The sequence below is a fragment of the Poecilia formosa genome, unplaced genomic scaffold, assembly GCF_000485575.1.
Source record: "Poecilia formosa unplaced genomic scaffold, Poecilia_formosa-5.1.2 Scaffold43, whole genome shotgun sequence".
NCBI classification, from domain to species: domain Eukaryota; kingdom Metazoa; phylum Chordata; class Actinopteri; order Cyprinodontiformes; family Poeciliidae; genus Poecilia; species Poecilia formosa.
Genome location: NW_006799982.1, coordinates 991,725 through 1,007,905, shown reverse-complemented (window position 1 = coordinate 1,007,905; position 16,181 = coordinate 991,725). Strand labels below are relative to the sequence as shown.

At 38.4% G+C, this 16,181-nt stretch overlaps 1 protein-coding gene across 5 annotated transcripts in view; it reads left to right on the top strand.

Moving 5' to 3' along the window:
* plppr2b (phospholipid phosphatase related 2b) overlaps positions 1–16,181 on the top strand; it is a 51,971-nt gene that overhangs the window by 17,204 nt on the left and 18,586 nt on the right. For 3 of the 5 annotated variants that reach the window (XM_016671327.1, XM_016671329.1, XM_007551637.2), the window contains exon 3: positions 2,774–2,962. In XM_016671327.1, coding sequence (XP_016526813.1) covers positions 2,774–2,962 — 189 coding nt within the window. Of the gene's footprint in view, positions 1–2,342; positions 2,963–16,181 lie in introns of those variants that run through there. The other 2 variants (XM_007551638.2, XM_016671326.1) reach the window with 2 other exon arrangements.

Genomic DNA, 16,181 nt, shown 5'->3' with positions numbered 1-16,181 from the left:
AACAAAGCAATTTTTCTGCACGGAGGGTTGTGACTGGCCGTGCTGTGCTTGGAGCGTGAAGCTCGCTGTACTGTGGACCCCAGGTAAAAGATAACTTGAATCCCAATTAGCTGCATTTGTCAGGTCGTTGTTTTAGTTTACAGTTCATTTGGAGTCACTCACTACATTTCAGCATCTCTAAAGAAAGCACACAGATAAGCAGTGAGACTGAGGTCATCTTATCCTTCCTTAACAAAGACAGTTAAAACAAAACTTGCTCCACATCACAGCTGCTCGAACCCTCTGAGGAGCCCTGAAGAGCGGCGCTAGCTGTAGTCCTGGACAGACATTGAGAGAGCAACATGGACGCTTGAAGCGCCTCTTGATCGAGTTCGGAGACAGGACGGATCCATGAAGGACAGCTATTTTCTCCTTCGTTTTTTGGTTGTGTCCACTTGGATATGAGTTTAGGAAAAACTCAAATTTTTCCTAAACTTGAAATTTACATAATTTGCATACTGCGAATTATATCTGAGTGATTTTTCTCCAACAGTTTACTTTGAAGGTAATGAAGGCTGATTGCAGTCGCATCCCATAGACTGCATGCCGCTACATCAATGCAGTATTTAAAATATTGAGGACTTTAGCTGGAAACATGAAAACTGTGTGCTTTCCTGTTTAATATGTGGAGGACACATGGAAAAAAAGAAAAGTGGAGGACACATGAAAAAAAAAAGTTTCTGAAGTAGAAAACATTTTAGATTCCGGAGTGAGCAGAGGATTTTTCAAAATGATGACTGTTCTCGTGGTGCTACTGCAGGAATCTGGACTGTATGTGTGATTAAAATTACATCCCATAAACAGATTTAAAAGAAATATCAGTGCTCCGTGATGTCTCGTACATAAAACATGCATAACTATTATGTTGACTTTGTCCTCCAGGGCATTAAAGTGATAAACCACTAAAGCCATATCAGTGCAGAGGTTAAAAGAGGCGAGGGCGGCAGTGTCTCCTTGAAGAGGAGAAGGTTGAGTCTTGGATCGGCTGGAGGAGCTCTGCTGAACACGTCCCAGATGGTGTGTGGCATCCGTTTGTCCTGTCCTGTTCTGCACTATATTGTGCTGGACAGTCAGGTTTAATTTGAGGCTCTGTGACGTTATGAACTAATTTAGGTCTGAGAACTGTCAGGTCAACTTCTGACCTGGCAGTCTGACTGTCAACATATTTATGTTTGAGCAGTAAGATATAAAAAAAAAAGAAATCGACATCCATGTCTCAAATTCTGTGCCGTGTGGCTTATAAATTACAACTGTTTTCAGCCACCAGATATATCAACACCTGCCTATTTGTACCCCAGGCTTCACAGCTTGCTCATGATTTCATGAATCATATGTGAAACATTGTTCTCTGATCACTACTGCACCCAGATCTACGTCAGGTTTTGATAGATAAAGCCTATTGTGTATTTGCCAATTCGTAGAAAAAGTCAAATTCTATTTTCTTTCTCTTTAACTTCTTTTACAACCACGTAGTTTTACATTATTCATGGCAGTACCTTTCATTTTATCCTAACTCTTGGATCCAGAGACAGTATTTACTCGGTCACAGCAGAGATTATCCTCTCTTTTCAATTAGAAAGTACTGTTTACAGTTTTTAGTATTAGTTATTTTACATGTCATGTTTTTATGGCCACAGTGCATACATGTCTGCTCTTTTGGAGAAGGAATGGCTACGAACAGCCATCAAACAGCTGAAACAGCAAAGAGTTGTGTCCCTGCAGCTTTAATCCAGCTCAGCCTGCCCTCAGAAGCCCCCTCACGCTTTGCTCTCGACAAATTTGTCCTTCAAATTCGCAGCAAGCTCATCACGTAAATATCCAGGCTGCAGATGGAGGTCAAACTGATCAACAGCTGGCTTTGCTGTGCTTGTTTTCTTAATATATTTTGGTTTTAGGTTACTGTCAGGATGTTGCACAAACCACAGGTTTTCAGTCATAGAATGAGAGAGGCTTGGATTCTGATTGGATGTTCTTTTTTTTTGTTGTTGAACAGTAGCATGAGTACGCTGTTTAATTATTACCAGTGTATCTGTCTCATCTGTGCTGAAATGCATGTGTGCATTTTTTTTTTTTGTGGTTTCTATATTTACCGTTCCTCTTCCTCTCTCCTTTCACCCATGCACTCTGTTATGAATTGCTAATGAAAGATTGTGATTGAATTTTTAGCAGTTATGGAAGTCGCGTCGCATGTGTTTTTCATGCAGCTGAAGTATAAGAAATGTCAGAAGAGCCATAAATTCAGTTATGCAGAGATCCACACATGCATATGTTGCTCTTCTTGTGTTATTCTCTCTGTTCGTTGCCCCTCTTTTCTGTCGCTCACCCATCTGTTTCTCCCCCCTCATCCTTTTCTCATTCCCTTTTCTTGCTTCTGCATGGAGCTTTATTTCCTCTTTTCCCAAGCGAGCTCAGTTTGTTTCTCTCCCCTCCTACTCTGAACACTGACACTGCTGAAGGGATCTCTCACTCTCCCACTCTGCTTTCTTTTCTCCTCTCTTGCTTCCTCCTTATCCATCTTCCTCCGTCTCTATCTACTTCCCTCCCTCTCAACCTCTTTCCTCACTCTCTCTCTCTCTCCTCACACAAATGGCTTACTTTACACATTAAGGAAGCATCCGTCATTTTGCTCTGTGAAGGAAAAAAAAATCCTACTTTTCTTTCTTTTCTTTTTTTTTTCTGGCTGCCCTCTCTTTTCCCCAGTCCTGACGCTGCTACCAATATGTTTTATTTCCAGCTGGTGATCATGGCAGGGACCGTTCTGTTGGCGTATTACTTTGAGTACACGGACACGTTCCCCGTGCACATCCAGGGCTTCTTCTGTTTCGACAAAGCCTACTCAAAGCCATACCCAGGACCAGAGGACTACAGCAAGGCGCCGCCGGTCCTGGTCTACTCCCTCGTCACCGCCATCCCCACTGTGACGGTGAGTTGGTCGGCAACTTATTTAAGGGGAAAAAAAAAAAAAAAAGGAAGGCAGCAGTTTCTCCAAAAGCGCTCATCTTTCATCTAATGCAAACAGATGAAATCATTACCTGCTTCAGTACAATTAGTCATAAACAGGTTTCTGCTTATCTGCACGTGGTGAAAAGAGTGTCGTGGGGGCGGGGGGGTGTGTAGGTGTGCGTCCTCGTGGTGCTCAAAGCTGTTTGTGGCAATGTGTTCTCTGGCATAACCATGGCAACGGGTACTATATTTGTCCTCCGTAGAGCAACCAGAGACAGCTACATTGTGCATAGACTCTGTTCCTGTTTCAAATAATGTCCTAAAGGAACCGAACTAGTCGTTAGTTTTAAAGGATTTCTGTGTTTGCTCACAAAATGCTCACTTGCACCATTTTTGCCGTCTTCACATGCGACAAATGCACAGGAAGTTTGTTTAATAATTAAACACTGATGCAGAATTTTAAAAAGTAGGTCATGGTGAACATTTAATTCACTTGATTTTACCTGATTTAATTCTCCTTTTTTGCCATCACTAAGCATTTACCAGCCACGGTAATTGGTGTTTCAAGCTAATAAATGGAATTTCATCACTTTCTCTCCTCTAACAGGAAATGATAAGTAATGAAACATAGCTCTGCATCATGTTCAGAGCGCCGCCTACATGAGTTAATTTGACCCCCAGGCCTCGGCTGTCTAGATGTCTTGCGTTTTTATTGGGCATTACGACATGACTGTCACCGAGCCTCACAATAAAGCAAAGAATCTAAGGTGTATTTGCTTTTCAACAATTTTATAAACATAATAAATAAAGTACAAGAGGATTAGCAAAAAATAAATAAATACATTTACAATACAGGATTTTGTAAAAATCTAAACTTTTCTTGTGAAAATAAAATCTTTGCATTGTAAACATCTAGGGCAGTGACATCACAGAGGGGTCATAAGGACTCATGGTGGGTCATGAGAGTATACGAGGCTATTGATTGACTTTAGTAAGCACTATGTCTGAAGTGGATTTCAAAATGTTCATCCTGTCTGACAGTTTGTTTCCTGAGGATTATAAAATACGGCGTTTGAGCTGTAAGGGGTATGAGTCAGAATATGACTCTGTCAATCCACAAGCTATGATTGGGTGCCAAGTCTGAAGCAAACATTGACAAGGATACTCCTAATATTCAGAGCTTAAGCTATATAAATCTGTGTATTCATCCATCTATCAATTGCCTATTCCCTCTTGGCCTTGCAGGGTCACAGGGAGGGCTAGTGTCTATCTCCCACATTCATTGGGTGAGAGGCACAGGTCACCAGTCTATCCCAAAGCAACATAAAGATACATAGGACAAACATGCATGCACGCATTCGTGTTTAAAGGCAATTTAGAGAAACCAGTCAACCCAAGAGTCATGTTTTTGGACTGTGGGAGGAAGCTGGAGTATTTGAAGAGAACCCACACATGCACAGGGAGAACCTGCGAACTCCAGTGGGTCCAGTTCCCTCCAGTTTTAGCTTGAATTATAGCTGTGAAGCAGCTGCAGTCATGATGGGGTTAACTAGTTGGACTGGACCCACCTTAAGTCTATCTGCTTGGTAATCAGTCATTGTAGTGTTGGTGGATGATGCACTGGGTTTGCAATTCCCTCTCAGATAGATAGTTGGTACCTAAAGATTAGGTCTGGTCATTTCTATCCTCCCACATACATTTCATGAGTCTCTTTCATCCAATGCAGATGAAAAGGAAATGCATGTTAAGAACATTTGTCAACGAAAACACTTTGACCCGTTTTGTCTTACCAATGCTCTAGAACCCAATGTCTTGTTCTCTGTCTCAGAGAGATGTAGAAGGGATGAAAAATTTGGTTTGCTGCAAAAGTTAATGTTAACTAGTCAACTAATGATTTACGAAGAAACAGCAAAACAAATTAATAAAAGCTGGCTTAATTTAGTCATTGGCCGATAAAGCAAATTCCATTAAGTTAAATCTACACATAAATGACATGCACAAACATTGCATAACTCCACTCAAGGTCATTTGCCCGAGCGGCTGTTCCAAAGTGATGCTAAAGGTTTATTGATCATGCCAAGAGTCATGATCACTGTCCAGGGTGGTGGATTGCTCATCCGAATAGCTTAATGACAGAGGGACAACCTCCAGAGTTTTCAACTTCACTTCAGATCAACAGCTTTAGTTGGGTCTTAGATTTGACCGGCTGTTCCAACAGAACAGCCGGTCCAAAATCTCTTGAATACAGCAGGCTAATATTAAACTTCTGTAAAGATCAGATCTCAATTGTTTTGAAAATGCATGGACTACATCTACAAACCTGGCTCCAATTTAGACTCAAAATTGCACATCCAGTTATTGTTTTTAAAATATACTCTGTCCTTGATGATTGGATGTAAACTGACAGGGACTTTAGATGATGTCTTTCACAGTTCAAACTATGAGAGGTGTGTATAAAACTGTATGGTTCTATAATACAGGCTCATGTTTGAAACCAAGTGAATCAGTATAAGGGTGAGGTTTCCAGGAGTCATGCTTCCCTTGAATTTATTTCATATAATTAAGTGTTGTAATAGTCTTTCATAATAAAAAAGAAAAAAAATGTTTTATTTTAAAAGTAAGCCATTAAATAATAAAACACAGGCGTTGTATACAAATATAGAAAGCTTCAGGACCTGATCTCACATACAACTGGGAAGGCCTGGTTTATGACCTAATTAGAAATCATTAAATAGCTCGCATCTGTGACTTTGCCCTTATTATCATAAGTTACAGATCATCTCCATAACTGATGAATAAACAGTGTCACACTGGTCAAAGTTCGTAAAAGTTGCAAAGAGATATTTGATATTTGTTAAGAGACGAGCTAATAAAACAGGCATACAGAAAAGCATTTGTAAAATATTTGCACATTCAGAAGTTTAGAAGAGTTTATTCAGTGAGTAAATTAGATTATTTTACACCAGGCTATGGCCAGTTACCAATATGTCATCATCCTACCAAGGTTTTAAAAGAGCGCACTAAAACTTAACGACAGGATGTGCAAACGATACCGAAGTGTGCCAAGCTTTATGCAGTTCATGGTAGAGCAGAGCCTCCTCTTTTCCTTCAACCAACCGGAGGAAAATGGAAAAATAATTACATTCTGTCCTTACCGACACAAAAGACAAATTTGGCTGTTTGTAAATTTTCCTGGTTGTAAAATCACAGCTAGTCATGGTGTGTGAATTTAAGTTCCACCCATCACTGTTTTGAAGATAGTGTTGTTTTAAAACTTCCTTTTGTAAGATCCTTGCAACATATCTGTAAAGCTAACTGCAGGCTAGCTACCATGATTAATAACCTAGTGATTTAACTGCTGTTATCTAATATCAGCTTGTTATCCTCCCAGTGTGCCAAAAGGTATTTTTATATGTGCAATAAACATATTGTCTTGGAAATGACAAATTTATAGTGTTTGTTCAATTTGCTTCCTTAAGTCTTAGTATCAAATTGATAGTAGTAATAATAAAATGTTATGGAAACTTTTTAACACTAAACGTTGGTATGTTATAACACTTGTTTTTTTGGTTCAAATAAAAATACATTAAATTATACATCTTTGCCTTCAAATTTTCAGGGGAACTTACAGCAATACCCTGAAACCATCGTAATTTTTGATATTGATTTTTTAAAATCAATATTTTAAAAAATTGGTTAAATGTTCATGCTTGAAATGAACGTTTAATTTTATGGAATTTTTAAGTATAATATCTCCCCATATTAGTATCTAGGGCTGTGGTGGACACCACAATGTCCACCACAGTGTCATTTTTTTCCCCTTTCCATCGTCTACCACTCTCCTTGAGCATTCTCATCTTGGTGACTATGATCAATATCAAGTTTTAAAATAAAAGAATGACACTCAAGTTTGCAAAAAAAAAGAGAGAGCAATTTAAGACATGACACCTGAAATACTGAAGACTGCCAAATATTATTGCATTGAAGCCATCATTTACGATTGCAATATTGTGATATGTTAGACTGTGAAGCTCCATCACTGTCTCATTCTTTCTCTTCTCTTCACCAAGTTTGATCCTTGTCTTGTTTTATTCTAATCCTGGATCTTGTTGTCTGCCAGGTACATGTACTAATGTTACATGATTGAGTTTGATTCGTGTTAAGTGAAACTATAGCCCAGAACTCAAATTTGAAATTCTGTCGCTTTTGTTTCAGAGCAGAATTAGATCAGAGTTTATCCAATTAAGTGTGCATCTGTTCACCTTGAGTTAAATATGTGTAATTAGGGAAAAGAAAAAAAAAAGTGGCTGCAGGCACATAAGGAGAAGCTTTTAATCCGGTGGAGTCAGAGATGTAAGTGATATCAGTGTGCTTTTTAAAACAGAGCAGAAAAACAACTCAGAAGGTTAATTCTTTAATGTGTTGTTAGGCCAGACTTGCTGAAATTAGTTTTTCCTATCCGTTATGGGGTTTTGGTGGAAAATAGAGTTGGAATCTAGTTAGTATAATACAGAAAGTTATACATGACAGACTTCCTTAATTATATTTCTTGCGATGATAACTGTTGACTTACATGGGCAGAGAGAACATCTACAGCAGGAACTTTCTTGTTCATTCATCTCATTTTGTATGAAACAAAGACTAATATATATATATATATATACTTTCTTGTTCATTCATCAGGTCATATATATTCATATAGGTCACGATGTAATTCACAAGTTAGCATAGTGATTATATCATCTTCTAGAAATTGTAACCTGCTTTGCATCTGAAAGGCCTGATGCTATTTTATCTCATTGGAAGTTTGATTCCTAAAAGGGTGCATTGTAGAAACAAAACTTTCCAAATCTGACCTGTCAGTTATTGACCACATTTAGACTGATGAGCGCTGCTCTGCAAGATGTGTCTGCAGCGAGTGGCGAGACAGAAAATAAATGCTTTCCTTTCATGGGGGTTTCCTTGGCTAGTAATGAAGGAAAAACTGAAGCTCTTTCATAGCTGCCACTCTGGCACCTCTGGGTCATGTCACTTACTAAGGAACATTTCTTAGCAAAAAGGATTATTCAACAAGACCCCCGGAGTTTGTCAAAGAAAAACCTGCTGGTTGGGTACAGAGTCACTCGCCATGGTAACTGTCTCGGTCACCATGGTTACCAGGACAACTGACTCAGATTTTAAGTTGGGTCTCTGAAAAGGGAGAACCTGGGATTTCTCCTCTGTAAACGGAGCATTTTGTGAAGCTGCTTTCCTTCATGCAGATTTAATCTCGATTCGGGTTTAGAAGTTTCAATAATTGCTTTTATTGCGTTTGTCCCCATTAATAAAATATTCATTACGCTTTTATTTCTGCATCTTATTGAAGTTTATGCCTTCAGCACTTAATGAGATTTAAAGCCACTATGTTTACGCCATAAGCTGAACGGGAGAAACACTTTTATTCTACTACAATTACTCTGACTTTGCTGATCCTTCCTTGCTCTCTTTCATGACAAACTGAGCCTCGCAGATCTGAATAGCACACCTCTCCGCGTGCATGCACGTGTGAATTATTAGCCGAGTGCTAGATAGTGGGGAACGGAGAGGCTGAGTGGAACAGATGCACTCGTGTGGCACTTGGCGAAAATGCCGGAGGTTTCAGTGCATCAGTGAAGGTAACCATGTGGGTGGATGATGCCGCACATTCTCTCCTTCTCCGCTGCAGCAAACCGTTGCTGTGTGCACAGTTGAGAGCTGGAATGTGAGCATCACAGCTCCGATATAAACAAGTCAAAGAACCTGCCGGCAATCCGTATCACTCTCTGCAGCAAAATGGTTTTCTCGCGCAGGCGGACGCGCGGCATCCAGCGTGCAGCCCCGTAGCGCAGTCTGCGAACAATGCATGCTCCAGATGCATTGAAGGTGACATTTCTGCTCTCGCTCCAATTATCGTCCTCTGGGCTGGCTGAAAGCACGGCCCTGCTCCAACTGTTTACTGATTATTTGCGTGCGTCTATTTGAGAGCACGTATTTTGCAAAGCTGACCTTCCGCTGATTGCACGCCCCGACCCACCTGTCAGGTGGCACAGTTTAGCCGCAGCCAATCAGAGGATCAAATGGTAATTGCAGGCTTTAGACGCGTGTGGCATAGTGTGAGCCTTAACAGCGCATGGAGACTCCCACTGAGCCAGACAAACATACACACTTGTAAACACAAGCAAGATGAAGGCAGAAAATGGGTTAAAGCCGGAAAGCTGGGTTTCATTTTAGTTTTCTTTTTAATGTGGGTCAGAAATAAAATGCTAAATGTTGCCCTTGAGATCTTGTTTCTTATGCTGTTAAATATAAGCTCTCAAACAGTGGGAGAGGAGAAGCGAAGGTGCTTTTTGAAATGAAACAAAAGGCACGTTCAAATTTGCTGTAAACACAACACAGAGATAAAGAAAAAGAGCAAGAAGCCATAAACGAGATGTGGGAAAAAAAAAAAAAATCTGAAGAAGAGAAGCCAAAGGATTTGGAACTGAAAAACTAGGAAATGAAATGCGTCTGACGTCTTCGAGAGGATGCTCACTTCTCCAAGTTTGTTCGCTGTTATCTGGTAAACGCTGGAACGAACCCTCATGCATAATGCATCTCCGTGTGACAGAAAGATGGGGATTGAGCAAAATCACAAAGGAGAGAGCACATTATCCAGGCAGCCTGACTTTATCAATAGAGATCCAGCTGCACAAAGGACCTCATTGTACTGTTGTCATTTCTTCAAAAGATGGGAAGAAATGAACATGAATAGTTAGGAGTTGAAGAAAAATATGAGCTAAAATTAGAAATGAACTGATCAGGAATTTGTTGCCAATTTTGCTTGATGATTTTGTAAAGCTCTTACTTGCTGGTACCATTTTTAAATATGCAAAATATTTTGTTATGCTCTCTATCTCATCTTCAAGGTAACCTGTTAAAAATAAAATGTTTATTGTAAAAGAAAAAAAAGGAAAAAGGAAAACCATTTTTAGACAAAACCCTTTTTAAAGATAAGTCCTAATTGAAAATATGCTGCCAAATCTTCTGTACTCGTTTATAAGGCACGTTATGGTAAATAAAATACAGAAAGTGTATGATATGACAAAACATTATTTTTCTCCTACTAGCTCAACCGTCCGAGACATTTGTCAAAAAGCTTAATGATTTACAGTGTTGAACTGTCCATTACTTCATTTTAACTACACACTAACTTTTTTTGTTGTGATTGATCATTATTATTATTAACAGAGGTGAAGGTACACAAAAGGAAAGATCAGTCATTGAAACATCTCTAAACTTACCCAGGAATTTCAAAATAAAACCAAGGTAATTAAGGTAGTAACATCTTATGTATGTTGTAGTCGATGGATATTTGATCACGTCACTCTAAATCTTACACAATGCGTAGTTGGTATCAGCATGTAGAGAAGTGGAAAGACTCCAAAATGATAGGTTTTTGCTTGCAGCAACTAACTGTATACTTAGCTACCTTCATGTGGTTAACAGTCATATCAGTAACACGGCCATCCCTCAGATTTCTTAAACAAACTGTAACCCTTTCAAAAACCTTTCTTGCAAGAAGATGAAGTATTATTAAGGTGACAAGAGAATCAAAATGAATTAAACCTTTTGCTGGACTCTATTAGGAACAGCTTCTCAGATCTGTTCAGTCCTTTCTTGTCTCCATCTCGCTTTCTCCACAATCTCTTTCTGTTTGTTGACTCAGAGAAATGCTAATAAGCAATTTCTTGATGCAGATCTCACAGTAATCAGACATAGATGTGGACTGAGACTTCACTTTTGTATTTTTCTGGGGGGCGAGGGGGTTCAGTTTCTCTTCTCAGATCACCTGCCTCCGTCCCACCCAGTCCATAGGGATGTATCTGATTAGTTATCAAAACAGTCTTAATACATCTATGTTCACAAATGCTTTAGGATGCCTGGCCCCTTTTCACAGTTCTTATACCTTTTGGTTCAGTGTCTGTTGTTGTCTCCTTTCACATTGCAAGAGCTGTTTTCTTTAGTGGTTCTTGTTTGTAAAAGTTTTTTTTTTTTTTTTTCACCCACTTCATTGTTTTTAGCACAATAGGAACCCAAGACTACCAGTGGGAATGAAATTACCCCAGTTTTAAGGAAATGTTCACATAAAACAAGACAGAAAAGTAAATTCAAAGTTTTTCGCATTGCTTTTTTTGTATTTAAAAATGACTTTTAAATTGTGCAGGCAAAAAAATACAAGTGAAGCAGAATTACAAATAGAACAACATCACAGTAATGATCGTGGAAAGAGCAATTAATGGTGGAGTTTATTGAAGTCAACCCTGCGGCAGGGGGCAATTTGTGAGTGTGACCGTTATTATTGTCCGTCCCTTTAAAGTAGGGCTTCAAAGAGTAGCTGCTGCACTGGAATGTTTCTTTAGACATTCAGACTTTTTTTGTTTTCATATCTATTGATCATTTTTAATCCTTCGATAAAGTGGTTCCACACGATCACCTGCTTTTTATCTGGACTCAAACAGATTGTAAACAGCATTGTGAGCCGGTGCTGTGTTCAAAGGTTGTTTATGTGCCGAAATGAAGAACATATATAGAGTAACGCATGTTGTTTTTCATATTTTATTTATGTTTTTTGTTCATGTGATAGAAAAGTATCCTAAATTTACAGACTGATATGTCACTTTAGCCCAGTTTTCTACCCATACTTGCGTGGGTTTTCACAAGATGCTTCTTCCCACATTTAACAAAAAAACAAAAGCATGTTAATTGGTCATACTAAATTTACCTTGTGAAGGTGTGCATTCATGCATACTTGATTTATTATGCGTTTGTTCCGTGATAAACTAGCACTCTGTCTACCGTACAATCCTCCCTTCAATGGCTGACAGATGCAAATGAGCTCAGCAAAGCTCGACTCTGAACAAAGCAAAGCATGTTTGGAAAGTTAATATGTGACCTAATCAGCAGGTCAGTGCATTCATGTTTTAAAAGGAGCACTTTTTCTTGAGATGCTGTCTGGTGTTCCACTGCAGGTTTTACTCTCTCATTTATTCCATAAGTCCCTCAGAAAGAAATATCTTGAATTGTGCAGAGACGTTTGTAGCATTTCTCTGCTCATACACAGTTTGCCTACATTTAATGTAATCAGTATGCACGACTTTATGGGAAATATTTATATCTAAATGTAAATTTGTATTATTCATTTCAGATGAAACCATCTCCATTTAAATGGAAGACACAGGAAATAAAACAGTTCCTTTATTTACTCTGACAGTAAGCCTCAAAGTTTATAAGGCTTATTTAAAAGAAGCATCTGAAATATTTGTACGGTCTAATGCATTTTTTATTTTTTTTTACTTTTGCTGAAGTGTTAGAATGAATCATTAAAGGGATGAATCATTCCACGGTTATTCAGTCTAGTTAGTCCTCCATGGAAAAACATTTCTATGTTTTCCTTTTCTCTCCTTCACTTTTTGTGACCGCTGAGTTATTTTCATTGTGAAGCGAGAGCAATCACTCCTATCTGCTCAAAGTTGACCTGTTTGCAGTGGTGTTTATAAGGCATGTAAAAATTTATGGATATAAAGGTGCTTTTTTTTTGGCTGAAATCTAGAAGCATTGACTGTTAGAAGTTGTTTAAATCTGATCTGTTCATCTGAAAGATAAAAATTACATTTTTGTATGAAAACTTGAAAATATTTTTCTTCTGCACTTATTTTTATCTCAGTAGCAATGCCACAACTGGTTACAGTGCTGACACTTCTGATTTGCCCCTAATTCTTCTGTCAATTTTTTTTGGATTATTGGTTATGCTATCACGTTAGCAGTGAGGCAGGTTTTTGCTTGCTGTGAATGCTAGGTTAAAATGTCTTCCCCATTCATGAGCATTTATAAAAACCCAGGTTTAAAAGGTTAACTTATCTTTTTGTGTTCTTAATAAAGAAAATAAATTCTGTTGAGTGGTCAATGAAAACAAGGCTTATCTGGAGATGTGTTGAAAGGCAGATGTTTCATGTTACAGCTAGGCTCATTGCACCTACAACACAAGATCTTATTGTTCAAGAGACTAAAAGCAGACAAAGCCTCATTCCCTTGTGTTGTTATAATTTGCATAGTATCTGATTTAATTGGATTAAGCTGCAGTTCCATTTAACAAATTTGGGTGGAGTTGTCTTTTTATGATCTATTATATTTTTGGAGCTGTACTGCAGTTTTGGACAACTGTCTTTAAACTTTACCTCATAATAAACTTGATTTGACTTTACTGTAGTCGCCTGTTGAACTCGAGCACTGATGAATCAGTCATATTTGAGGAGTGAATCAAATTGGATCGAGTTGGTGTCTTTTGCTCATAATCTTTAATATTCTGCGAGCCACAGAAACACCAAACCCTGGTGTTCATCTGCTGCTATTTGCCTTGTGAACGAGACACTGAGAGGGAGCTTGACAGCAGGCAGAAAGGACGGGTGAAAATTAAAGCTAATACCTCCTGTTAGTGGATCAGGGCCAGAGTCTTTGTCAAAGGTTATTGCGGTGGGCAGTAATGACCTCCTTATAGTTTCCGGCACAGAGCTGATCCAACAGATGGCTGCGAAGACAATTGCACTCTGCACTGCTGTATGCAGAGCCATCTGAGGGTTTATGCAGATGATATGGCTCCATGCAAGTGTGAGGCGTACAGGGTTGGAGCACAGGCCCATGTGGCGCTCGCATCCTGCTGACCACCTGCTCAGACGTTCAGTCATTCAGCTGCTGGACAAACTACATTCTTTCTGTCACCCGGACAGTTGTGGAGGCATCCTTGAAGTGCAGTTTTTATTAAAAAAGAAACAATAAAACAAGCTGTACTTATTTAAAAGAAGCATTTCAATTAGACTGGTAGATTGAACCCTACCATGCAATTTTAATGTGTAGAAAATAATTCTAAAACATCTCATGGAAGTAATAATACCACTTCAAGTTTTTCACAATTTTTCTTCTTTAATCTGTAGACTACAGTTGAAATTTTATTTACTGACAGTCAAGTGCAGAGTAAATATAAAACCAAATCTCTTGTGCCACTGTTTAATCCATCATTCAAAAATAGAAAACAACCGGAATCATACCAAGACTGGGCCGTCCTCAAAGTTACTATCAAATCATAGAGAGCAAGAAGGAAGCAGCTAAGAGGATCATGGGAAATATTCCCAGGGAAGAATCTGTTAATCAGACTACTGAAGGTTGTGCGCTCTGAATCCAGTCTTTATGGAGTGGCAAGAAAGAAAGACATTGTTGAATAAAAGCTTTAATGTTATGTTTAACATTTGCTATAATACATGAAATATACACAGTGGACATTTTTGAGAATTTTCTCTGGCCGAAGGAGACATGAGTGAAGATTTATGAGCCTTCATGCAGGGCATTTGGGAGACGGATGCAGTAACTATCAACACTATTTACCTGCTGTTGATTCAAAATCAAAACTATTAGACATACTCAAATAAAAGGGTCGAATAAAACATTATAACAGAGTACAAATTGGAAGATATCATCTTTGAAACAATACAAGTGAGTAAAGACACAATGATAATCATCTGATTAAAAAGTTTGATGAACTAAACGAGTAGAAATCAACGTTAACAACACAAAAGGCTTTACAAATAAAAGCAACTTGTCAACTTTTTTTTTTGCACAAAATAAATAATTATTCTTTTATTGAGCCCAGAGGCTTAATTAAGTTGTGAATAAAGTCTCTTGTAGGATCCCAATCTCCCTGATTGAACCTCTGGAATAATATGGAAATGTCAGCTCTGACGGGAGCCAGTAACACCATTTCCCTCTCAGTCATAAACACTTCAGGATGTGGAAATAGGTTTTTCTCTCTTGGAGTCTCGGTACAGGTACAGACTTGTGATTTTTTATTTCTTTTTCTGCTCAATTATGGGTGGCTGTAGCTGAGCTAAGCGAGAGCAAGGTTCCGGTGTCCCGAATCGGCTCTCATCATGCTCCCCGACAGCACAATTGTTATGGTAATCTTAACAAATTATGTTGTTCAGAAAATCCAGGCTTTCCCTGTTCTCATTTGCTGCCTTTCTTTGCTCTAAATTTACCCTCTTTTGTTAGTGTAATCAGAGTTGTCATCTTTGACAGGAAGCACAAAAGATATCTCGCACAGAAGAACCGCCGCTCACAAAAGTGCAATCACATGCCGAAGTTCTTTTTTTTTTTTTTTTTTTGACATTTGAAAATGATTGCAATTATTCGGTTTATCTGATCAAAGCCGGTGGCAGAGGGCACAAAAACAAACGGAACCACAAACTCTTTCACGTGCACTCATTAAAATATACCCTATTGATAAATGAGCCAAAAGTTTGCATTTAGTTAAACCTCACAAGAATCATTCATGAATAATGGAGACAGACATAAAGAACTTAGCAAAGAATAAGAAAAGACATCACTCTGAAACTCATCTGTCGCTTTGCAAACAATGGATGGATTGTGAGGGCATCAGAAGTCTTTGTGATTATCTTTTGAGGAAGAAACCCCCCTCCAAAAAAAAGATTTTGGTGCTGATGCAAGCCCAATTGGATGTAAAACTTTAACAGCTCAGCATGTTACATTTAGCTTGCACAAATGTCCCTCGCTTGTCTGACTCAGAGTTTTAAAAAAGAGCAGCATAAAATGCCCAAAAATGCTTCGGATCAGGTTTTCCTAGGAGTTGCTGCGAAGTGTTCTCACTATGAGGAACTTTGGCACATATTGGTTGCCATTTTTGTGTCTCTTCATTGCTAATTTGATTGCTTGTTTGGTGTCTTGCTTTAGCTACTTCATATTTAATCATTTTAAGTGAGCTCATGCTGATATCATGAAGCTCTAGTCTCTACCTGATTAATTCAGTTGCAAGTTGGATAATATTTTTTACTTTAAATTATTATTTTTTTATTTGTTTATTCGGGGGGTTTTCATGTCATGTTAAAAACAACCAGGTTTTTGTTTTGTTTTTTTGTTTTTTCACTTACTAGTCTTGGGTCAAGTGTGAACTAAGCCAGTCCTGGATTGATACTACAGACAGTAAGGAGCTGTCAGTGTGTGTACTTGAATTACTTTTGGAAAAGAACATTGAGTTGCAGCAACATTTTTGCTATAAATATCAACCTTTGTGATATAATATTTAAGATTGTGAAAACCACACCTTTGAGATTTTGCTATACACCAATATATATATA